General features: G+C 43.5%; 1 protein-coding gene across 1 annotated transcript in view; it reads right to left on the bottom strand.

The window, feature by feature from the left end:
* Man1a1 (mannosidase alpha class 1A member 1) overlaps positions 1 to 26634 on the bottom strand; it is a 184978-nt gene extending 158344 nt beyond the window's left edge. The window contains exons 1-2 of the mRNA XM_052164469.1: positions 26502 to 26634; positions 24424 to 25278 (exon numbers count right to left, since the gene is read on the bottom strand). Of these exons, the coding sequence (XP_052020429.1) occupies positions 24424 to 25278; positions 26502 to 26528 (882 nt within the window). The 5' untranslated portion in view covers positions 26529 to 26634. The remainder of the gene's footprint in view (positions 1 to 24423; positions 25279 to 26501) is intronic.
* Positions 26635 to 26846: the final 212 nt, after the last annotated feature.

Raw genomic sequence — 26846 nt, 5'->3', positions numbered from 1 at the left:
GAAAGAGCAATTACTAACGTTTTCTGATAAAATTGAAGATTTACATGAAAAATTTCTGTTAGTTTATGTCTTTTTATTGGGGAATCGTGTCCATTGATGTTAAGAGATATTAAGGAATAGTTATTTTTATGTTTGTGTGGATATCTTCTTTTGGGTTTGTTAGAAGATTACTTTCTTGCTTTTTCTAGGGTGTAGTTTCCCTCCTTGGGCTGGATTTATGGGAAGATATTGTGTAAATTTGGTTTTATCATGGAATATCTTGGTTTCTCCATCTATGGTGATTGAGAGTTTTGCTGGGTATAGAAGTCTGGGCTGACATTTGTGTTCTCTTAGGGTTTGTATGACATTTACCCAGGACCTTCTAGCTTTCATAATCTCTGGTGAGAAGTCTGGAGTAATTCTGATAGACCTGCCTTTATAAGTTACTTGCCATTTTTCCCTTACTGCTTTTAAAATTCTTTCTTTTTTTAGTTCATTTGGTGTTTTATGTGCCGGGAGGACTTTCTGGTCTGGTCCAGTCTGTTTGGAGTTCTATAGGCTTCTTGTATGTTCATGAGCATTTCTTTCTTTAGGTTAGGGAAGTTTTCTTCTATAATTTTGTTGAAGATATTTACTGGACCCTAAAGTTGGAAATCTTCACTCTCTTCTATACCTATAATCCTTAGGTTTGGTCTTCTCAGTGTGTCCTGGATTTCCTGGATGTTTTAGATTACAAGCTTTTTGCATTTAGCATTTTCTTTGACTGTTCAGTCAATGTTTTCTATGGTATGTTCAGCACCTAAGATTCTTTCTTCTATCTCTTGTATTCTGTTGTTGATGCTTGCATCTATGACTCCTGAATTCTTTCCAAGGTTTTCTATCTCCAGAGATGTCTTACTTTGTGATTTCTTTATTGTTTCTACTTACACTTTTAGATTCTGAATGGTTTTGTTCAGTTTCTTCACTTGATTGTTTATGTTTTCCTGTAATTCTTTAAGGGATTTTGTGTTTCCTCTTCAAGGGGTTTTGCCTGTTGACCCATGTTCTCCTGTATTTCTTTAAGGGATTTTGTGTTTCCTCTTTAAGGGCTTTTTACTTGTTGACCCATGTTCTCCTGTATTTCTTTAAGGGAGTTATTTAAGTCCTTCTTGAAGCCCTCTATCAGCATCATGAGATAGGATTTTAAATCCAACCCTTGCTTTTCTGGTGTGCTGAGGTACCCAGGACTTGCTGTGGTGGGAGAACTGGGTTTTGATGTTGCCAATTAGCCTTGGTTTCTGTTGGTAGCATTTTTGTGCCTGCCTTTCGACATCTGGTTATCTCTGGTACTAGTTGGTCTTGCAGTCTCTGGTTGGAGTTTGTTCCTCCTGTGGGCCTATAAGTCTGTGTCTGTATTCCTGGGAAACCAACTCTTTTCTGGCAGGGTCTGTGCACAGAAGACTGTGGAGTCGCCTGGTTATCTGGTGCAAATGGCAGCCTGAAGATCTCTGTCCCAGCTGCTCCACTGATCCTATGCCCTGTGTACACCCAGCTGTTCCTCTCTAGAGAGGTGGAGACCTCAACTCTGCTCTCAGAAGTAAAAGCACTGTTGGGAGGTCACTCTCTCCTGGAGGAAGAAGGCCGTGGAGTTGCCTGGCTCCCTGGTGCAAATGGCGGCGGGAGGACTTCTGTCCTAGCTGCTCCACTGATTGTCCTCTCCAGAGAAAAGGTGGAGATATCACCTCTGCACTCAGAAGTGAAAGCACTGCTGGGAGATCACTCTCTCTGTGTAGAGAAGGCTGTGGAGGCCCGCAGCTCCCTGGTGCAAATGGCGGCAGGAAGACTTCCGACCCAGCTGTTCCACTGATCGATCATATGCCCTGTGCTGCCTCCCATTATTTTTAAGGGATTTAAAGTGCACAATGATGGTGACAATTGACAACAATTGTGCTGTACATACAAAGTTCTAAATCACATTTTAGCTGCTCCCAACAAATATAGAACAAGCGCAAATATGCTTTCAAGCAGAGTCACTTCCCTAATCTCCAACCAAGAAGCCAGGTCAGATGTCATCTTGCCTTGAGCCTTATGAGAACTGGTGTAGTGAAGGCAAACAAGCCACTCCTACTTCAGAGAACTCTGAGCAGCAATTAATACCGCTTAAAGCCAGCGCACTTTCCATGATTTGTTGCCACAGTGACAGAATACCCACACCACACATGCTCAAGACAAGGAAGTGAGTAATTAACTTGTCAACTGCTATTCCATGTATGTGGTCATCACTGCAGACTGGGGCTTAGATACGTGGTCTTTCAAACTCTTAATCTATTTCCTGAGATGGGCATTAGTATGCATGACTTTACAGATGAGACGCTCAGGTTCAGTGGCATCATGAAGTAAGTGCACAGGGCTTGAGTGCTAATAAGAGACGGAGCCAAGTTCTGAGCTTTGCACCTCACAGCCTATGCATGTGCTGCCTTGACTACCAAGAATGCAAAAAAATAAAATCATTTAAAAAATAGAAAGATAGAAAGTACTTGCTTAGGTAAAAGCATAAGAGGCTGATAAGATTTAAATTGAACCCTGACAGACGGGTAGGGTCTCAAAAGATGAATGATAAGACATGATTAGTTTGTAGAGTTGGAATAAATGGGTCTGTGGGGGGTTCAAGAATAAACCGCACACATTCTCATTAACTGGCCACCATTAACGTTCAGACTCTTTCCATTATGAAATGGCAGTACGTTAGGGTGTGAAATGGGCGATCGTGTGTAATGTCTAGTATCTTGTCTGTCAACACACTATGACTATGACGAGGGAACTTCACATGAGGAAATGCTTCCTTCAAAATGGCCTGTGGGCATGGCTGAGGGAGAAAGTTCTGCATTGTTAACTGATGGAGGAGGTCCCAGGCCACTGTGGACAGTATGGGAGGTGGAACGAGGTGATATAAGAAAGACAGCTGAACATGAGCCTGGGAGTAAAGGCAACAGCTTTCCCCCATGGTTCCTGCCTCAAGCCTTGCCTTCAGTTCCTGCCTCACCTCCATCAGTAATGGACTATAAATTATAAGCTCCAATAAATCTATTTCTCCCCCCCAAATTGCTTTTGGTCATGGTATTTATCACAGCAACTAAAAGGAAAATAGGACATACTTTTGGTCCCTGACCAGACTCATTTGTATGACCAATAATGGGATAATGTAAAGATGTTAACGGTAATCAATCATCCGTTTCAGGACATTCTGTAATGCATACAGTACAGAACCCCAGTCAAGGTGACTCATACCTGAAACATCTCTAAGACAATACATGTAACGAACCAGTTATCTAGATACAGTATAGCTATTTGGTGGCCTCTTTACAGCAACCTCCCTGCTCTTCAGTGCTCAGAAGGCTATAGCTCAGAAGGCTCTGCTACCAGTACAAGGAATCATTGCTCCAACCCCAATCTTACCTGATCAGACATTGAAGGAAAGCTGAGGCCGAACTTTCCATCCTAGGAATTCTGAATTGGGTCTTATTAGATGCTTATTAGAAACACAGCACTTGAACTCATTGTTCATACAAACTCTGAGATGTGTTCACAGAGAGCTTGTTCGCACTGGGAGCACTCAAGTAGTTGTTTCCAGACACAAAAGACCAAATACTCCAGATAAGCAAAAAGGTGACTCCATGTCCTGATGTATTCTAGATTTCATAGTTCCAGGCAGGCCTTATGAGCTTTTGCTATCCTTTATGACTTGAACTCATGAGACAGTGATTCCTTTCCTCATATCACACATCATTGTCCCTCTTTCATTACCTGTGCTGGATGGATGTATGCTTTTGCAAACAAACAGTTCCTTCCACTAGGTTATCTAAAGGTCCCTGGGGACCGTGTGCCTTCCTTCTCTTTCAGATGCCTAGGTGAACCTTCAGCCTGTCTTGATCTGCTGTCTTCTTCACAGTGGGAAGAGTGATTGTAGCGGTTACTTTGCTATCGTTATAATAAAACACGACTGCCAAAAGTAACTTAAGGAAGAGTGTATTTCCACTTTGGGGGTAGGGGGATAAGAGTGGATCCTGATCAGGAAGCATGGCAGTCAGCAGTAGGCTTGCCTGCAGGAGCAGGAAGCCAAGAGCTTGCATCACAAGCACCAGCACAAAACAGAGAGAATAAATGGAAATAGGTGAGGCTTTTCTCCAAAGCCCACCCTAGTGACACCCATCCATCTGCCAAACAAGGCTGCACCTCCTGATCCTCCCCGAACAGTGCCACCAACTGGGGACTAGGTGTTCAAATACCCAAGATAACAGGCATCTGAACCACCACAATCTACTCCCTGACCCCCACAGACTCATATAACAATACAAAATGCATTTAGTCCAACTTCAAAGGCCCTCCTAGTTGTTCACAGTCTCAACACTAGTTAAAAGTTCAAAGTCTCTTCTGAGACTCGGGGCAATCTCTTTATCGTAACCCTTTGTAAAAAAAATCAAAGAGAAAATTACATACTTTCAATATCTAATGACAGAGAATCGACACTACTGTTATGTGTTGGAAGTATGTAATTCTTCCATGCCCTCTGCTTCAGTTTCCATCACCAAGTTTCTGCCCTGGGCTCTTGCCCTGACTTCCCTCTGTGATGGACTGCAGGCTATAAAAATGACATAATCCCACCTCCAGGGTGCTTATGGTCAGGTGTTTATCACAGCACTCGAGAAGTGACTGATAAAGTCACTTCTCTGCCTGTCAGCTCAACAATGTTCCCCTTTCCTTTGTCTCCTCTCAGCCTTCCTATAGCCTCTCATCATATTGCAGATACCACCTCACTTCCCCACTCCATCCATGGTGACCTTGAGATTTCTGTCAATGTCATTAGTTCTACTGCAAACACTCCCGCTACCCAGACGCTCCACCGAATCTGCTCCCGTTCGTTCTATTACCAAATCCAAAGGACAATTCTCAGCCTCCCTCTTCCCTCTCAGAAGCATTAGGCACAGCTGAATCTCACTTCTGTAAAATATTAAATGTCAAACAATGGTCCAGGGCACCACGCTCTGCCTGTTTTATTTTTGCATCTCTTACATTCTCTGTCATCTCTTTCTCTGCATATCTCTTACAATGTGATGCTCTTCGGGCTTCTTGCCACTTCCAATAGGACGATATCTTTATACTTCTTTTTCCATTTCAGGATTTAATGATCTCAACATTAGCAGCCTTGGGTTAAACCCTTCCAGTACTGTATATTTCACTTTAGAGACACTCTCTATTTGGTAACTTTCACCTGTCTGAAACATCCCACAAACTTGACCACATGTCACACACACACACACACACCTTCACCTGTGATGCCGACCATCAAGGGAAACGCCACACTCACAAAAAGAACATGCAATAGTTCGCTTCTCTATTCCTCTTCTCACTTTAGTGCTCACAATGTTCTACAAATTTTTTTTTTTAAATATCTCAATCTCCAGCACCCAGTTATATAGCACCACATGTATTTGTGCCACGGCCAAGTCTGGGAACATGCCCTTGATGCTAGGTCTTACGGGGAACTGTAAATTAATGACACCCTCACCTTAAAACCCTCACAGAGCTCTCAATGATCTCAGGATGAAGTTGGAACACCTGGCGATAGCCCGTCAGCCGCCGTGACCCTGTCACAGCACCCTCTCTGATCCTAGCACACTCCACCTTCTCTGCCACGCACTGAGGAAGCAGGCTCCATGACCTTTTAGAGTGACCACAAATCTAACTCCCCTCTCCTTGTTGCAGGTTCTCAGGCATTGTTACCTGCCGCACCACGGCACTTCCGACACTGCCGTTCTGCCCTCCACCCTCTCCGTCCCATGGCAGCAGTGGTTGCGACTCTCTTGCTTACTGCAGACTCCCAAGTGCCTTGGGGTGGCTCTTGGGAAGTAATAATTCTCAATGTGTGTATGAGTATTGGCAGTGATTGCTAGTCTGTTATTAAACACACAAAAAGAATTGAGCACAATAATTACTATATTGCTTATTATACACATTTTGAAAAGTGCTGCAATATCTGTGTGTGTGTGTGTGTCTTAAGAGGAATCAAACATGGTTTTTGCTGTTGCTTCTCTACAAGTACTAGGGCTGAAACCCAAAGCAACACACACTAGACACATGCTCAACAACTAAGTGGCAGCCCACCTTCTGTATTAAAATCTTCAACACCAAGCCGGTAACATTATCACTTGAATTTATAGATTTGTTTTAGAGGTGCTGGATAATATTCTTCATCATAAATTTAAACTTTGAACATTTGGTTAACATGCTCATACTTTATAGACTAATTCTCCTGGTTAAAAATTTTAATAACTACAAAGTTTAAGAATCATAGTTTCCCATTTTGTTTCTTCCAGTATCTATTGTCTTCTCATCCTTTGGAAAGTAGGTAACTTCCCAGAGCACCTAACTTCTTTAATGTTTAAAGTGTTACTTTAAATAAGTATATGCATGCTTACCCACATATTTACTATGTGTGTGTATATATACATATATATCATCAATATATATATATATGTATATGCATATATATATAAGTATTCACACCAATAAACATGATTGATGTTGAACAAGCCATTATTCTCAAGAGAGGTTTTCCCAGACATAGGTTAACATAGGTTTCCCTTTGTAATTAAAGTGTGGGATGGAGACAGTATCATCTCTCCATGTCTGACTCCTCTCTCAAGCAGAGATGTGTCTGTGACAAAAGCCCCTGGAGAGACCATAGTCATGGTACTGAGGGGAGTCAACAGACATCAGTGCTTAGAGCAAAAGGATGGGCGTTATAGCCCATCAATATACAAATATACAGTGAGGCACACAGGAGTTACACAACCATGTGCAACTTGTTTGACTTTCCTCAGCTTTAATTACTTAAGTGTAAAAAGAGGAACATAGTACAAAACTCACAGGTCTTTATAAGGATTAAATAATAAATTCTATAATGTTAGCATGGTATTGCCATAAGTACTCTACAAATGGGACACAGCCATTATGTAATAACTCTTCACTACTTCAGAGCTAAACTGTATGTATGTATTTACTAGCTATGCATATACATGTGCCATGTATTTACTATGCATATACATACCATTTAGGTATGATATATGTGTAATATATATATAAGGTATAATATATATAATATACATATGTGTGTATGTTTGTGTGTGTGTGTGTATGTGTGTGTAAGATATGGTGGCAGTGGTTGCATCTCTCATGTTTACTGCAGACCCCCAAGTGCTTTTGAGTGGCTCTTGGGAAGTGGTAATTCTCAATGTGTGTATGCCAATGTGTGTATGTCAATGTGTGTATGCCAATGTGTGTATTGGCAGTGATTCCTAGTCTGAGTTCTTAAACACACAAACAAGAATTGAGCACAACAATTACTATATTTCTTACTATATACGTATTTCTTCTGTGACGGATACCCTTCCACCCCTTAGCTGGTTGTCCAGTACAGAATGGTCAGCCTTGAAACCACATGCACACAAACAACAAAAGCAGGCCCAGCAAGTTGTATTTATACATATATATCTGATCAGACACATAACCACATACCTTTATGCATGTAATAATAATAATGATGAAAAGGCGGTGGTACATCATGAGTTTAAGGGAAGGTAGCTGAAAAAGGGCAGAGGAAGAACAAGGAGGAGGGAAAGTGATGTAATTCTACTTCAAATTAAAATGTAGTTTAAAAGAGAGAACTGCATGGTAGGAGGAATGTAGTTAGGTAGGTGGAGTGCAGGCCCAACGTGAACAGAACCTTTGGTTCAAACCCCAGCATGTACCAAATCAGGCGTGCTAACACATACTGGAATGATAGCTCTTGGGAAATGGAAGCAGGAGGGAGCACCAGAAATTTAGGGTTATCTTTGCGTAAATACTAATTGTGAGGCCAGCCTGGTCTATGTGAAACCTTATCTCAAAATCAGTCAGTCAATCAATCAATCAATCAAACAAACAAACAAACTTGGATTCTTGTTATATAACAATGAGAAAAAATTTAAAACTCAGGAAACATACATAAATACTCTCTTTCATGGCCACTAATGTACTCAGTGCCCCTTAGGTTTGTGAGATACTACAGAATAGAGAACAGGACTTAGGCCTCCCTGAAGGTAGACACAAAAGCCTTCCCTACCTGTCAGTTCTGCTTGCCTTCCTCACCCCAGCCCTTGAGCATTCCATGTGCCCAAATCCCCCAGTGTTTTGGGAAATACCACACAGTATGGCGGTACATAAGACCTGGAATCAATCAAAGACACTGTCTCCTGAAATGGCCTCCGAGCCAGTCTGGGAAAGGCTGACAGATATGCTAACCAATCACGAACTTGACAGCTTTGCTCCCACTGGAATACTAAAGCACTGCAAGTTGAGTGCCCTGCAGGTCGAGGGAATGGTGATCCATCTTTGTACAAATCTCATGTCAGGAATTCCCCTCTCTGGCTTCCTGGAAGGGAAGCACTGCTGGTCCGCTGCTGAGAACTGGGGCTGGCCTTTATTGTTATGGTGAGTAGTGATCTGACAGGGTAAAGTGCACAATCTCATCCCTGCCTCTCCTGGCTAGGACTCTCCGGCCTTTTCATCTCCTCTCTCTAAGAGGGTTGCAGAAGGATGGGAGGCGATGAACAACACGGGTAACATAGGATCTAACAAGGCACCTAGAATGAAATCAAACAGCATCACAGAAGCAAGGGTAACATAGGATCTAACAACGCATCTAGAATGAAATCAAATAGCATTGCAGAAACAAAAACTAGTAGTATCCGACCATTTGTCCCATATTTTGCTGTAAAACCCTTAATCTCTTTACATCTGTAAAAAAGGAGAGTCAGTGAAAACATTTAAGGAATACATCCAACCAGAGCGGCTTCCATAATGAGCATTCAACTGGTTAACTTATACCAATACCTGCCATGCCAGTTTGTAAAGTTCACTGCCTGTCCTCAAAGAGGAACCTCAGACTCTAACATTTTCCTTGGGAAGCCTGGAGTGTAATTCTCAGTATCACAGGTGGGTGGAGAACTCTAGCCACAGAAGTGAAGTCACAGATTTCCAGATAGATGTGTAAGCAAGGACATCCTTGTACACTGCGTTTAGAGAAGCATGAAGGGAAAGCACTGTGTGAGCCTTTCTAAACCATCATGTCTCATTTCGTTTTACTATCCTGCGTCGCAGGATCAGCACTGTCTCTTTAAGAACCTCAGCACTACAGGAGGACAGGGAACTCTGAGGGATACTTTCACTTCCGCTTTTATTCTCTCCCCTGCTCCCAGGTGCAAACATTCAAATCTCTAAGTCTGCAAAATATTCATTCAGGGTGGAGGTATCATATGCATTTAGGAAAAGACAAGAGCAAATACAGTCATCCCCAGCAAAGAACACCTTCTAACTTCTTGTGTCAATTTTAATTTTTAAAAACTTCTGCTTGGAGTTTTCATATGAAATAATTTTAAAAATTAAAAAAAAAATGATGCCATAGGTTAAAAAGTTCTGTTATTTTAGCCTGAATCTGAAGAACACATATATATGTTCCTTTTGTTAAAATTAGGTATATTCTTTATTTACATTGCAAATGCTGTCCCCTTTCCTGGTCCTCCCCACCCCCGGAAAATCCCATAAGCCATCTCCCCTTCCCCAATCAACCCTTCCCTGCTCCCCTGTCCTGGTATTCCTCTACACTACTGCATCAACTCTTCTCAGGACCAAGGGCCTGTCCTCCCTTTGGTGTCTAACAAGACCATCCTCTGTTGCTGATGTGTCAGGGGCCACGGGTAACTCTGTGCGTACTCTTTGATGTCCCTCAACGGAGAAATGGATACAGAAAATGTAGTATATATACACAATGGAGTACTACTCAGCTATTAAAAACAATGAATTCATGAAATTGTTAGGCAAATGGGTGGAACTAGAAAATAACATCCTGCGTGAGGTAACCCAATCACAAAAGTACACACATGATATGCACTCACTGATAAGTGGATATTAGCCCAGAAGCTCAGAATACCCAAGACACAAGTCCTGTATCAAATGATGCCCAAGAAGAAGGAAGAACAAAGTATGGATGCTCCGGTCCTTCTTAGAAGGGGGAACATAATTCCCACAAATGAGATACAGAGACAAAGTATGGAGCAAAGACTGGGGGAAAGACCATCCAGAGACTACCCCACCTAGTAATCCATCCCATACACAGTTCCAAAACCCAGACCCTATTATCGATGTCCACAAGTTCTTGCTGACTGGAGCTGGATATAGCTGTCACCTGGGAGGCTCTGCTAGTGCATGACAAATACAGAGGGGGCCACTCTCAGCCAGCCACTGAACTGAGCACAGGGTCCCCAACGGGGGAGGTAGAGAAAGGACCCAAGGAGCTGAAGGGGTTTCCAGTGCCACAGAAGGAACAACAATATATGTTCCTTCTTATGTCAAGACAAAAAGGAGTTAAGTGCTCTTCAGAAAGTCTTCAAGAGTAAACTTTGAGAGTATTAGCTGATGCCCTGTTTTCAAATCCAGTCTGTTGGGCACAAACTACGGTCAATTGTGAGCAGATCAAAGTTATGCAAATGATCAATGCAGGTTTTACATTTTACTCTTCAATTCCCATTTGAAATGTATGAGAATCCTCTGCTGTCAATGTGGCTGAAGCTGTAGCCATGCTAATAACCAACGTGTGTTATCACCAAGGTTGTAGATACGCCCTGAACTGAAAGCACACAGACCTAATTAGTGAGCTAAATTTATGCACATAGCTGAAACACTCTCAGGTTTTCAGTTCACAAAATATTACTTCCAGCGCTCACCCAGTCTCATCCAGATTTGCCCTTCTCCCATCCTTCTCCTACAGATATAAACATCAGCCCAAGGAGCCAGAAACAACTCAACACTGATGAACAAATGAAACCTATTCAGTTCAGCATCCTCTGTGGTTTCCCTGAGGAGGAGCATCATTTCTGTAGGATGTCGACTAAATCAGGGCCAACAGTGCCTTTTTCCTGCCATGGGAAGCAAGGGTCTGGGCAAGGGCAGCTAAAACGAAAGTGAGAATGGAAAAATCCAAGACTTCTGCCAAAGCAGTAACACTGTAGCAAAAACTTGCATTTATATCCTGTAAAAAGCTTCCTGTTTTCAACTTACTAAATAGGGGTTTGTGTCTGTGTCTGTGTATGTGTCTATGTGTGTGTGCATGTGTCTATGTGTCTATGTATGTGAGTGTGTGCATGTGTCTGTGTTTGTATGTGTGTGTCCATGTATCTATGTGTGTATGCATGTGAGTGTGTACATGTGTCTGTATATGTATGTCTGTGTGTATACTTTGTGTGTATGGGGGTGTGTGTATCTATGTGTGTCTATGTGTGCATGTGTATGTCTGTGTGTCTATGTGCATGTACTTGGGCTTATATGTGTAAGTGTGTATATGTGTATACATGTATATGTGTCAATGTATGTTTGTACTTGTATATATGTGTGCATGTACTTGTCCATGTATGTGTGTGTATGTTTGTATGTTTGTATGTGTGACTGTGTGTGTACATGTGTTTATGTATTTGTGTGTGTGTGTGTGTGTGTGTGTAAGGGGTGGTGAAGGTCCTGTTTCCCAACTGGTTCTTGATCAAACAATAAAGATGTTAGCAGCCAATGGCTGGGTGGAAGAGGTTGGCCTTCCAGGTTCCTGCATGCAGGAGACACAGGAGGAAGAAAGAAGATTCGACATGCTTCGGAGGGAGAGAGAGCCACCAGCCATGTGAGATTTCCGGTTGAGTGACCATTGGCCACTTCCCCAACAGGGCGGGGGGTAGCAGGGAGGAGAGTAGAAATGCAACTAAGCTGAGGGCAGATTTAGGGTACTGAGCAAGGAGGGGTAACTGGCCAACTAAGCTGAGGGAAGAGGTGTTGAGCTGGGAGTGAAGGTACGCGCACATGAGCTGCGGAAGGCTCAGAAATGCCTAGCCACTGACTGAAAGCATATTAAAAGTAAGCTAACATGTGTGTGTGTGTGTCTGTGTGTATGTGAGTGTATGTGTGTCTGTGTGTGTGTGTATGTGTGTCTGTGTGTGTATGTGTCTGTGTGTGTGTGAGTGTATGTGTGTCTGTGTGAGTGTATGTGTGTCTGTGTGTGTATGTGTGTATGTGTGTCTGTGTGAGTGTATGTGTGTCTGTGTGTGTATGTGTGTATGTGTGTCTGTGTGTGTATGTGTGTCTGTGTGTGTCTGTGTGTCTGTGTGTGAGTGTATGTGTGTGTGTCTGTGTGAGTGTGTGTGTGTGTGTCTGTGTGTCTGTGTGTGTATCTGTGTGTGTGAGTGTCTGTGTGTCTGTGTGTGTGTCTGTGTGTGTGAGTGTCTGTGTGTCTGTGTGTCTGTGTGTGTGTCTGTGTGTGTGTGTGTGTCTGTGTGTGTGTGTGAGTGTATGTGTGTCTCTGTGTGTGTGTGAGTGTATGGGTGTCTGTGTGTGTGAGTGTATGTGTGTCTGTGTGTGTGTGTCTGTGTGTCTGTGTGTGTGTCTGTGTGTGTGGTGTATCTTTCATCCACAAACTCAAGTGAACCAGGGTGGTGGCTGCTAGCACGGTCTGCCTGGAGCTTAAAGTGGAGTTGTAGAAATTACGTGCTACGTGTGTGTGTGTGTGTGTGTGCACATGTGCATGCGTGTGCATGCATGTTGAAGCAAGGTATCACTTTGCAGTTCAGGCTGTCCTCAAACTCCCAACAGTTGGCCTGTCTTAGCCTCCTGGAATGTGCTAGGATTACAGGTGTGGGCCATAATTGTGGGTTCTAAGTTTCTTTCTTAATGAACGTCCACATTCATTACTCCCACCAATTTCTAGTTGCTAACAAATAAATGCTGTTTATTAAATAATATCACCTGCCAAGCATCATGCTGAGAGAATCATACCCTTTTTCTATTTTAAGGCTTGTAACCCTTCTGTAAGAGAGAATCATTAGCCTCATTTCACAGGTGTGGGAGAGGAAGGCTTGGGGGTGGGGAGGGCAGTCTACTTTGGCATTTGGCCTCACTAGGTTGGAAAGATTTTTGTCCCTGTGCTTAAGTTGTACCTCATTTTGGTCACATTTATGATGAACTGCTTTCTGTCATTTACTTTGGGGCCAGGAACCTACTGGAAAGAAAAAAGCACCTCCATTTTTAAGAGTCTTATAGTCCATAAGAAGGTGATCAATATAATAGTAACATTGTCACCGGCAGGTCCAGGGACAGAAATAATAAATGAAGTGGCAATTTGGAAACAGGAGACCTTATCAAAGACAGTGGAGCAAAGGCTTCCTAAGACTGCAGAGCCAGAGCAAGTACAAAGATGCTCTTTTTACAACAGCAACAAAATAAAGCGAAATCCTAATGTAGGTGCGCTCTGAAGACAGTCACTATCAAGCAGAAGTGCTGAAGAAGGGAAAAGTAGTGAATGTGGCCATGATGTCCAGGCAATGAGAGCTATGTGCCGGAACCATGTTTCTGAGACTCGAGTCACGGTACCAGGAGCCTCAGTATTATCCTGGGATCATGCTAAAAATACCCACGTCGTCCCACTGAATAAGCAACTCAGGAGACAGAGTTCAGTCAACTCATCCCTGCCTTCATGAGTTCTCCAGGGAATGCTGACATATGTCAGTTTGAATCACTTATTTAAGAGACATGAAGAATTCTTAGAACCCTTAGTGGGGCAACGGGAGAGATACGATAGTTTAGAATAGATTTAAAAGGAGACCACTTGTAAATGTGCACACTCCACAGAGCTCTGCCACACATTTGTTAGAATGAGGCAGCATTTTTAGGAGATATAACAGGAACCTGGGAAGAAGAACACCACAGCCCTTTCTCTTTCCCACTTTTTTTTTTTTTACAGGAAAACCACACTGATGAAATTCTGATTTCTCTGGTGGAAAAAAAAAAAAAAACCTCACCTATAGCTTTTTTTTTCCTTTTTAATCACACTGTGATACTTTGAGAAGTGCTTATTAAAATATGCTTGTCTCAAAAACGTTCATAGGAATGGAAAAGAAAAATTTAATTAGATGTACCATGGATAAAATCAAAATACACGGAAAATGACACCCCTTACTAAATATAATCAGTACCCTGGGAGATAATGACCAGAAATGACTGGGAAGTCTTTAAGAAGTACACACCTAAAAATCCAAAACGTTGGGTGTAAAACAGAAGGCAGAGTGACTTTTCAAGAGACTGTAACTTTTTTAACTCCAGGAAGAGTACTGACCTTTAACAGATCCAGTCATTTACATGTATTCCAGTGAGGTTACATTTGCTCAAAGGATATTTTTTTTTTTTAATGAACGGCTTTCACGGCCAGTTTTCAAGCACATAATAAAACAAATAAAGTTTTCATTGTATAAATCATTCTGAGAAACAGCTTTAAAACTGGAAAAGGTCATTTTCTATATTCATTACTCTCCTCGTGCACTAGATATGATTCTTATGACTTTTGGCTGAGAAAACAAAACAAAACAAAACTCAAGCCCTCTTCAATAGTCAGTGGCAGGCAGCCCAGGGGACTTGGGTGACTACTTGAAGGGAGGTCAATTAACCAGAGTTATTCCTGATGCTCGGTGAGGTTAAAAACATATGTGCATTGAACAAGAATTTGATGGGTCCTATTTCGGGACAGGCCCAGGCAGCCAGAACTCTGGCTGCCATTCGGTAGAGTGAGGACCAGGTTTCCTCCATTTCCCAGCATGGTAGTTCCAGAACATACTAATGACCATGAAGAGCTTATGCTGCAAAAATTCTGTATTTTTAAATTAAGACCAAGACAAGTAATTCTAACCTGTACTGACCTCATCTTATTACTCATGGAATACCTAATAAATCATAATTTTATTCACTCTTTCTGTTAGAGCACTTTTCAACAGCAGTTAATAAATCATCTTCATCTCTTACGTTCCTTGAGCCCACTAACCTCCCCATTGAAAGCTACTAAGCTCTTCTAAACACATTCCAGGTTGAGGCACCCCCGAGAGGATTGCATAATCAAGATGAGCCAAAGTGCTCAATATGAGTGAATGCATACAGTTTATTAATTCTGAGCCAGCCATCAAAGACAGCATCCTTTATACTCCACAAGGGTGCCCTGCCCCCTTACATTTCTTAACAAGATCCCATACAAAAATGCTGGCTTGTGCTAATAACTCCTCCTCAAATCAGAATATGGGCTACTCAGGCATTCTAATTATGAGCTGAAAACATATAGTTGACTAGATATAACATTCAACACGGCCAGTTGACTACAAAAATAACATGCTTCAGAGATCAGCATCTTAAAAATTCTAAAATTACCACCATCTCAAACCACTGTTTATAAAAATAATATACTACATTTATGTCGATCATTATTCATCATGCTAACACAGTTCAAAGACAAATTTAAATAGACCTGGTGTCTAGCAGACTATTCAAGATCTGAATATAGACACATTTTCAAATATATAGTCTTAACTATCCCACATACTGCAACTATAAACATTTGATTTGAGGGAATCAGCCAAAATTCAAAACACTGAGAGGTTCCCCAACTCCATCAACCCCAAGCTTTCCTTCCACTTGAAAATAACTTAGACAAAAGCATGCTTTAGACATCATCAAAGATCTCTAAACCACCAAAGATTAGCTTGTTCTTTCACACATAGGAAGGTAAGTGGTTACAAAGTTTAAATGGTGTCCTTTGGGTAAGCTTTCTGAAGAATTCACCTCTATAAGGCCATCCATTTGGGACATAAAAATGTCATTTTTTAAGCATGTTTGTATTATTTTTATCCTTCAACTATTATTTTAAATATCAACATGCCAATGAGTCTAAACCAAAGAAAGTCTCTTCCACCAGTCACAGATCTGCAGAGAGACAGGAATCATAAGGGACCTAATGAAGAAAATCCCAACTTCAATTTAAAAGTCGAGACCAGCTAGTAAACCTGGTTTAGCTTATGGAAAGTGGAAAGACCCAATGTAAACCATTGTCTCATCACCTATAAAAAATATAAAGACCCAATAGACTGTCTTTAGTATACCACTGGTGAAGGTAGAGACGGTTCAAGGGCCACTACATCTAAAATGTACTATGATCTTTCAGCCCAACCTACTTACAAGAAAAAGAGACAAAGTTACTAGAAAAACGCTAATACTAATATTTGTTATGTGATTTAAAAAAGAAGAAGAAAAGAAAAGAAATGTTCAGGTCCAAAGAAATGGTATATCACGATGCTTTTATCTGAGGAAATATGTTTTCAGGAAACAACAGAAGCAAATTTAAACGATTGAAAGCATTTATGTACACCAGGGTCAAACCTGTGAATGAGTTAACATATTAGACAGAGATGGGGGTGGGGAATATGGCCTTCACCTCCACATCAGCTGTCTTGGCAAAAACAGGCCTTGACTTAGTAAAAAAGCACAGGGAAGGTACTAGCTGCTTCTAAAACGTACTTTCTCCCACGCTAGAACAAACATCAAAGAACAACAATTCCTACCGAGCACATTCAATGACGTAGACTTTGTTATGCTTCATATCCAAGAAGGGCAAAGTTTGAACAGCTGGAAATAAGTCTGAGATGGGGCACACGCCCAGTGTGCTACCTTAACTACATCTACATCTCTGCCTTCTTCAATTACGCCCTTACCAATAAAACAAAACAAACAAAAAATAAAACAACAAATAACTTGAATACTGTGAAAGAAATACTAAGTTCAGACCACCATGACCTAAAGTTTAGCTCAAGAAATATAGACTGTCACTCTCAGAAAGGACCAGGAGTTCTGATGTTCATCTCTGAGGTTCTCTTGTCCCTTAGGATATAGTGTTCCTCAAGAGATCCTGAAAAGACCATTCAATATGGAAGGCTCTGACAAAACAGAGGCTCCTGCAACACTGTGGTGTTTGCAATGTCATGGGTTCAGTCTCAACCACAATCCTTCACAGGCCTATGTATAAATTACTGCCACACCCTTCGTAAACTCTTGGCCTATGCAAACAGTCTTCCTCTGGAGTATGGCAACAAAACACGTCTCAGAGTATGTTGTACAATATTATTAAGCCCCATTCTTTTATAACTGGGTGTTATTTGTTTAGTTTCCATCTCAGTTCCAAACCTACCTTCACGCCAAGTTCCCATAATAAACATACACAGGAGGATCTGGAGACTAGACAATCTAATAAAAAAAAAAAAACCCATACAGAAATACATTAAAAATGAAATTAAAAGTTAACATCATATTGCCTGCTATCGAGAACCATGCTACAACATGGGGGCTGGATATCTGCTTAACTATAATGTGGGAAGAACACAATGCCCTACACAGATGGGGGGAGAGGGAGGAGGGAGGGAGAAAGGGATGGAAGGGGGGAGAGAGACAGACAGACAGACAGACAGACAGACAGGGAGGATGTGGGGGTGGGACATTCTCATCACAAATGCCAAGGAACCACAGAGGCTACTTGAGCTTTTTCATTTTATCTGAGTTACATTAGGTCTGCTGGGTTCTGATTTACCAAACAAACCTGCTGAAGGATTCAACAGAGCACTGACTCCTAAATGCTCTTAAGTCTTAATCTCATTTGGTTTTCTTTCAGGTACCTAATGATCACAGAAATCTTTATCAGGACACCGTGGAGGTGGGGTAAGGTGGCCTCTGCTGTCTTAAGAGCAAGTATCTGCCAGTATCACTTTGGCAGGAGATAACTGAAGCTGCCCCATCTCCTTCTAAGAGGTCTTCAGCGGGGATTCTGGCTGCTGGCCTGCCAGTCAGGGCTTTGGGGGGCGGGGGGGGGGGGGGGGGGAGCGGCAAGGAAGTCATAGCAGGATCAGCCAGTCTCCCAAGTTCAGGCTCACATTAGAGTTTTTGTATCATCATATGAACTGGCCTGGTCAGGCACTGAACTGCACCCCCGACACCCCATCTTTAAACACTAGGAATATTTCATGAAGTCCAGTGGAGGAGCCCCATGGCTAATATTTACATATCAGCACCAGACCTCAAGATGTCTGTGGGCCTTAAGAATCTAAAACCTGAAAAATATATTTAATATGGAATTCTCAAAAAAAGGCCAATAACTACAAAATATAACCAAACTGTACACATTCTATGTAAGTCTATCAGTTGACAGGCTTAGATCACATTATAGAGATTATCATAACTACAAAATTTTTTCCAGATCTAAAATATATTTTCTTTTTACTTCTTTACATCCCTTCAAGGACAAAATAAGGTAAAACTCACTTTGCTCAGTCTATTTTGAGGACTGATTTCAATACTTAGGGAGGCAGCTTGACTGTGACAGCCCTGAAGACAGTACTTCAGGGCAAGTAGATCTGACTGAGAAACGAGCTCATCTTTCACACATATAGCTCTGAAGATATAGACAGATGTGTATGTGTTGAGTATATATGTTTATACATTATATATTATATATTATAGTATATACATTATCTCTGAAGATATAAACAGATGTGTATGCGTTGAGTATATATGTTTCAAGATGCTAAAGGTTTGTTGGAAATTATCAATTTAAGAGAATTAGAGTTGACTGTAGCACAGACGGAAAACACCTATCTGGACAGATCATCAAGCATCTCTTTAATCATCAAAACCTAATGATAACTATGGTTATAATTGTCCTTAGGAATCACATCACTTTATCCATGGCTTACTAATTAGCACATGAAATAAAGTACGTGTAGAAGTAACAGCAATACAACAAAGCAAGAAGCATTTACTGTATACCAATAGTATGTCTCTTACCATGTTCAGCTTTATGAACAAAATCAACTTTTAAAGCTCAGGGACCAACGAAGTAGGTTCCAATATAATCCTCACACTACAAATGAGAAAAATGAAGTTCTGAGAGATTAAGGACCTTGGTTGGCAAAGGTCACGGAGCTAATGCATGCTGATGACCCGACTCAGATCCAGGTGATCTGGGTCCATTGTTCTAACTGGCAAGTCACTGCAAGCAGACGGAGCAGAAGAGAGGAAGGCACTCTAGCTGAAATTCCAGGACCCCGTTGAAGAGAAAGAAAAGTCTGCTGAGTGTGTGTGTGTGTGTGCGTGTGCGTGTGTGTGTGTGTGTGTGTGTGTGTGTGTGTGTGTGTGTGTGTACCTCCTAGAACCTATATAAACCTATATAGTTCTCTTAGGTTAACTGTCAATCTTCTGCTGTCTATAATGCTATGTATGGGTAGAGAGCACATTCACTTACAGTTTGTAGAGCTCCCCACATCAGGGCATCCCTGTCTCTGGGCACTCACATCTCTTATATATTACAACCCTCTTTGTTTCTCTCTTTCTTCTTTATAACTTCTCTACACAAAGGAATACAGTGTAATGGTTCCAATGCTTCTACTTTCATAGAGAACTTTGTAAACAGAGAAAACTACATCGTAGCACTCTTAGCCTATGTAGCTTTAAAAACAGTCTTCTGAGTTACCTCCATAGTTACATTTTTTTCAAAACTTACTATAGTTGACTTAAAGCCAATAAAGCAAAATTTACAATAGGGCAGAGTTGAGTCACATCTGTTCTATGCTTATTCTATTTTAGGGTCTCTAGAGAACAAACACGGCCCACCTGCTAATTCTCCGTCCTGAGAGTTTCATTCAGGAAGTAAAGTGTGAGGGGGTCTGTGAGCAGCACTCACCAAGAACCAGGAGTTCTATCCTCCATTCAGCAGTGCCACTAACGTGGTGATTTCCATGAAAATCTTAGTGTTTTGGATACTCTACCATAGCGCGCATGAGCTAAGACGTCTCTCAGGTCTCATGGAATTGTGGTATTTTATGATCTAATACATATGTTTGAGTTTAAATCTTTTTTAAAAAAAAAAACCCTTAAGACTATTTTCCTGACATGTTTCTGATAACCAAAAAAATTACTTCTAGAGTTTGTACAAAGGTCCTTTAAGAAAGCACGAGGCAGAGAAGTAATGGCCAGAGGTTGACCATCAGGCAAGACAGCAGGCTACCAACAGAAGAAACAGTTACCCCCCACCACACACACACACACACACACACACACACACACACACACAAGCACGTGCGTGCGCAAATAACTATGTGTTTTCCTTAAAGTACTAGATATATTCTTCGTCTCTTCCTTTTACCCGTTTAAGTCACTGTGACACCTATTTAGGTCCTCGTGCCAACTCTTCCCGACCCGATTTTGGCTAACCAAAACGCATTATGTTTACGTATGATATAAAAGAAATTAAAGGTGTATTAGGCTGAGGGATGGATGTTGGGTTCTGGTCACATCACATCCTGTCTACATTTTAGCCTTCACCCTTCATAGGCATCTGTACAGATTCTTTCCTTATGACCTTGACGCACACAATGAAAGCCCTCCTCTAAGTACAGAATTTCTATATTAAGGGTTTGAAAACAGATTTCAAGTATATAAGCTATGCAGTAAAGTCAAAGACGTAAAGATCTCTTAGGACGGCATTTTCATACAGGAGAGGTACTAGCGTCCATTCTGGTAAGATGGTACACGTGATTAGCTCACCTGAGGACTGCTGCAGAGGTTTCAATACAGGCTCCATGTTGTTAAGCTGCCTTTCAGAACTTTTACTAAGTTCTAAGTCCTACAAACAGCTCCTTTGTGGGACTCTTAGCTGCCTGAGATGATAAAGTCAAGGTATTCCCTTTATCGATCTTGCGGCACATTAAACTGAGGACAATTCAGACAATTCGCTTCTACTTGCAATCTTTTCTTGCTTATATAACGTCAACAGTTAGCACCTACTCTGGTGTTTACCCAGTTGAAATCATGACTTATTCATCTTTTTTGTTGAAGACGGAAAGAACCTTTTACAAATCTCTACAGCTCCCTTGCTTTGGGAATCCCTGAGTGAAGCAGCTCACACCACCATCGATTTAATAAGGGTCACCAAGGAGCAGGTAGCCAGTGAACAGGTAAACAACCCCAAAGTATGCTAGTCCCTTGGGCCAGGACTTCAAAGGATAACTTTATGACATTGTAAATGTTCTTTTCCACATTAAAACCCACAAAACTCACCTGGAATGTTAAGCTTCAAAAATAAAAGCATTTTTGTTCCAATTTGTCAAGGTAACTTATCCAGACATCTGATCTTTGGGCAAAGGGCAAATAGTTAATATTTAACATAAACTGTAAACTGTGCTGAAACACACACACACACACACACACACACACACACACACACACACACACGCTTGCTAGTGTAAAATGTAATAAAATATGTTTTACTCAAAGCTATCAATGTGCACCTTTCTTTATATCTCTGAGTCTACAAATAGGTCAGGAATGAAAAGCCTTCTCTTAAGAAACTAAGAAGACAGCTGTGCCTAGAGCTGACAGGTCCTAAAGCCTCATGTGACTCCATGCTCCAGAACTTATGTTGTGGGGGTGGGAGGGGGACCTTCAGTCTGAGAAGGGTCACTTCTATCACTCAGAACACCCCTTAACTTCAGAAAAAGAAAAAGAAAATGTTCACTGTTCAAAGTAAATTTGGGCCTTCATCCTAAGGTATACGGTAGCCTGTTTCCTTCCTCTGCCCTCACACCCCTTCAAATCTTCTAAAAACTTGCTAATTAAAAAAAAATGATGTAAAGGGAAATAGAGTATGTTTCTAATACTTTCACAAAACCATTTAACTTCTAAGAGTTTTTCTTAAAACCATAGGATAACTTGAGCATAGTTTTCTGGAGATCAAATAAACATGCATGTGACATTTATCAGAAGGCAGGGGAATTCTAGGATAAATATTCTCACGAGGTTTCGGGAAAGGGTCGTGATAACATTGTGGGAATCTGGAGTGGGAAGAGGAAAGTTTACATCAAATCCACCATTACTGGAATAATTAGGATTCCCTGGATGCATTTTGGTGGAGGTAATGCCCTACTTGCAGTTATCAGTCTCCCTCCCTGAAGACACAGACTTAACAAAAATCCAATGTGGTACCAACAATACAATTATGTCAGCATTACAAAAACAGTGTAAACAGCTCTAGAACCAAACGTATAAAAGTGAACACTTGACTCAAATTCAATCCTTTAGCTTCTAAATTTTAACTATAAAAGTTTTAGAACATCCGAGTACGATGACTAAAGAACTTAAGCATAAAGACAACTAGAACATACAGAAACAAGGCAATGGGCTAGGGGTGACAGCAAGTAGCCCAGAGTGTGGGAAATAGAGCCTAAATGTATAATGCTGAAGTCTAACACGTCATCAACCACTTTTCTTCTCCATGACCAAATACCAGGTTCTTTAGAACAGCTTAAGTTGAGGGTAAAGGAGTAGGACAATAAAATTCATTATATATGTGTCCAAAGCTGACAAAGAGTAATTTTAAAAAGGAGAATAGCATGAGTCATTGCTTTTAGTTTACAAAGGACTATGTTTGAACTATTCCAATGGAAAATCATAATTCATCTGTCCCCTGTCCTGTTGGTCTTTGACTTAAGTATAGCGTGCTGACTTCTCGGGGTGTTTGTAATTGCATGGAATTTTAAAGGACACGTTTAGTTCTAGCGTTTTATATAAAACTGGGCAGTTTGAACTAGGGTTCTAAGATGTTGTAACCACATGACAGACGCTGCATAAATTTCCTTGACCTGGTAAATTAAGTTCCTTTGGTTTAGAGACATTGATAAGGAAGGTCTAACAACTGGTGGTTATGACAGACTGTCAGGCATGGTGTCTATCTGCAACCCACTTTCAGTCACTAATGGTCAGCTTCTTAATGCTTTAGTGTTTACAATCCCTTCTTCTGACAGCCCCAGCCCACACTGACTGCCCACTCATGAATTCAGAAGCACGCCATTCATTCATTTTTCTCATCGAACAGCAACAGCCACAGATGCTGGTCATTTGAGGGTAAATTTTCCAATGGTCCCTATTGATTAAGGAGTCTAAGAGGTAGGGGATGCAAAGGTGTTTTGTAAGAAGCAGACGTGTGTCCCATTCTCTCAGAAAGGTAGGACTGTTGGGATTTCACAGAAAGGAAAAGCTGTCAGAGAAAGCAACTCACGATAGCAGAATCTGACCCTCTACTATGTCTCCACAAAGCAGAAAGCATGATGGATGATCAGAGCCATGAGCTTGGAGGGTTAAAGGCTCGTCTCAGAGGAGACTGAGAAGGACTCAAGTCCACATGAACTGGCTCAGTGACACCATACCCCATCTCATCCGGTCTTAAGCAGCTTCTGTGGCAGCCAACCTGACTCCATCCCATAGCTGCTTTCAATGTCTTTACAGCCTCCACACTCTGTTTACTCCCTCACAATGCCATCACGGCCCTTTCCTGATAACAGATCCCGTAACCAAACAACGTCTTCACAAAAATACTACAATCCATTCATAATGTATTTTAGAGGATGGATCCGGAGTTGGGATACCATGCTTGGCCATAGTTTTCCGGGGCTGGATTTCCAGGAAAACACAGAGAAAGCAGCCTGGAAGGACACGTGTCCCCAGAGCTTGGGACTGGGAAGCTTCTGCTCCTTTGTTCAATTCTCAACTTAGTCACTAACTTAGTCACTAACGGCTTCTGGAGCTGTTTCACCTTGGAAATGACAGCCCGAAAGGATTTCTAGGGTTCCTTCGCCTTTAAGCTTGCAGAAACCAATCACATGTTATGAGTAAAAATTGCCAGAAAAAAAAAATTACACAGGATTTACCAAAGTCCATGTTTGCTCTAGATTAACTTTGTCACTGAGCTGCTGGGAAGGCTGACCTGTTGCATCACGGAGAACACCCCCCTTTTTGACAAGGTTCTAGAAATACAGAAAACAGTAGCTCTCTCTCTCTCTCTCTCTCTCTCTCTCTCTCTCTCTCTCTGTGTGTGTGTGTGTGTGTGTGTGTGTGTGTGTGTGTGTAGAGAGAGACAGAGAAAGATGTTTTAAAACAGTAAAAGATAGTATGTGGCCCATGACAGGAAACCTCAAGTTTCAAGTTTACAGCCTGTTACACACACCTGGCAGGGGAGGCCACATGACTAAACACTGGGCGGGCTGGCTCACGATTATAACCTTTGTATCTTGTGTGATTGATGCCCTGTGTTTACAGTCAGCTTCAATGTCAAACCACCTGCAAGCCTCTCCAAGGAGGATGGCTGTTCAATACCTGCACAGTGACTGTTTGCAGCGTACACTGACTGCAGCCAGCGAGGAGGAGGCCCTGTATCACCTGCCCATGAATTCACTCACCACTGCCTCTTATAGTTTAAGCTCACCACAGCATGCAAGTTCAACGGGATTCAGCCTCAGATCCTAACTGGTCCCTTATCCTAAGGTTATAAGAGGAAAACATGCAGCCTTTGGCACGCTGGTGGAAGCAGAGACCTCGCTCGACTCTGCAAGCTAACGTAGAAGCCCTAAGTTCCAACCATTTATCAAACCTCCCTGAAAACAGCAGCAGTGTGAGTGGGATTTCTGGCAGGGTTTACTCACTCACCTCTTTGATCTTTGCCCTCTTCTCGCGGATGGTAGCATCAGCGGGCTCCCGGTTTTCTACCCCGATGGGGGGCAGGAAGTCCACCTTGGGCAAGCCCCCAAACAGATCCTTGTCACGCAGCTGGTCCTGGGCCACCTTCTCCTTCTCCAGCAGAATGTCTCTTTGGATCTCCTCTGGCAGCTTCTGCAGGGTCTCCTTGGCTTCCCTGAGAGCCCGCTCGTGGTTTTCGCGGATCCTGGCTAAGTTGTCCTCCAGTCCAGCTCCAGGGTCCCCAGGCACGCCTTCCTCGCGGTGCCGGACTCTCCCCTCGGCGGCATCTTCGGCACGTGCCCCGAGCCCGGGCTTGTGCTCCGCCGGCGGCTGCAAGGCAGGGTTGGAGTGGAACAGGACCCCGCTGAGCAGCTTGGAGGAGTCAGGCAGGAAGAAGATTGCCCCGAAGCAGAGCGTGATGAAGGCGCTGAACACCAGCAGCAGCACGAACTTCTCGGTGAGGCGGAAGGCGGCGGGGCCAGATCCCTTCCTCCCGCCGCCAAGCCCCCCGCCCAGGCCACCGCCCAGGCCGCCGCCCCCGGGGCTACTGAAGAGCGGCAACAGGCCCCCCACGGGCATCTCTCCGGAGGTTGGAGCCGCCGGCTGACAGTCTGTCCAGGAGCCGGGAGCCGAGCCGCTCAGCAGCCAAACTTCACTGCCGCCAGCCGTCAGCGGCTGCGGGGCCGGCTCTTGCGCATCCAGGCCGCCCAGAGCGCGTGTCTGGGCTGCGGGTCTCCCCACTGGAAGCGGCTCCCCTCTGGCGATCCTCGCCGGGGCGGCTCCTTTGGCAAACAGGCACGCGCGGCAAACCGCTGGCTGCAGCCCCTGTTGGGGGGTGGGGGAAGAGACAGCAAAAATGCAGTGGTTAGGAAGGTGCTGAGAAAGTTTCCAGTGGGGTCCCCGCCCTCCCCTGGCCCCGGGAGCAGCAGGACCGTATCCCGGCAGGCAGCCCCGCGGTCCAGCCGCGGGCACCACCTTCGGAGCCCACTCTGAACTTGGGGTGAAGTTTTCCAGCCGCGGAGGCAGGGTGTCCCGCGCACATCTGGGTCAGCACGGCGGACACCTCCGTGGCAAGGGCGGCGCACCTCTGGACAGCAAGAGCACCGCGTGCGTCTGGGGGTTCCTCAACTTCTCCAGCTGCCCATCTCCAAGCGCGTCCCTGCGGGCGGTGGCGCGCGTACAGCCCGGTGGCTCTGCGGCCCCGGGACACGGCGCAGGTGAGCGAGCGAGCGCGCCGACCTGGCGGCGTGTGCCAGAGAACCAGGCACCGTGCTGCCCTCCGCCGCGGCCCCGCCGTGCACTAATAGCACTGCCGGTCTCCCGGCGGTCGGAAACGAGGGCGGTGACGCGTCCGGAGAGTGACAGCGCGTCCGGGCCAATCTCACGCCTCCCAGGGTCCCGCGGGGGTGGAGCCGAGGCGGGGAGGGGGGCCGCGCGGGGCGGGGAGTTTACGGGAAGCGCTGCCTCTCCGGACCCGGCAGAGGCGGGGAGGTCGCGGCTCCCCTGGGCGCCCGAGGGCTGGAGCAGCGCCCGGGAGCCGAGTTAAGACTCGCCCGGAGGACCAGAGCCGGAGTTGGTCCGGGTTTACTCGGCCCTAAACCTATTCAAGCCGGAGCCTCAAAGGTGGTGGATCCCCGAGTGACCGCGACAACTGCGGTAACGCCAGCCCGTCCAGTACTCGCAATTGATGATCCCGAAGAGAACACAGGGGATTGCGGGACAAGCTGTGGTTTGAAGTGATTTTGAAGTCTTTTCTCCAGCCACCCCTTATTACCCAAGACAGGGATTCCCTTGTGCCCAATAACTCTTAAATCCAAAGTCTCCAGGCTCCCCCACAGAGCTTTTGAGCTCTCGGCTCTGCCTCACTAACACCCTTTTACATCCTTGGCGACTTGGGGTTTGGGGATCGCTTGGGGCTCTAAGTATACACCCTTTTCCCCTTACAAGAAACAACAATAATAACAACAGCAAAAGTTGTGTGACTCCCCCACACTCCCGCACACTTCCCCACACTCCCCCATACTCCCCCACTTTCGAAATTCATTTACCTCATCGCAGTTGGTCAAATTTTCCATTCGAAGAAGACAGTTTTATGCTGCCAGAGCTCCAAGCACTAAACTGAACCCTGTTGAAATTAAGTCTTGGATGCATGCGACAACTCCCAGCGAAGGCAAGACTTGGTCCAACAGAGATTGTTTTCAACACAGCCTTGCAGTATTCAGTCTCATGGAATGTCATGGAGACTGGCCCCACCTCCCATGACATCGATTGGAATGCCCTGCTGATATTGCATAGATCTACATTTTGACCTGGCTGGGAAGCCCCCTGCCTCCGGGCGAAGGGACAAGAAAACATTTCCCAAACTGTGTTATGAATCCCCTGTTGCTGCACAA

Source organism: Apodemus sylvaticus, chromosome 19, assembly GCF_947179515.1.
Source record: "Apodemus sylvaticus chromosome 19, mApoSyl1.1, whole genome shotgun sequence".
NCBI classification, from domain to species: Eukaryota; Metazoa; Chordata; class Mammalia; order Rodentia; family Muridae; genus Apodemus; species Apodemus sylvaticus.
Note: the sequence above shows the minus strand (reverse complement) of the source record. Positions and strands in the feature narration are given on the sequence as shown.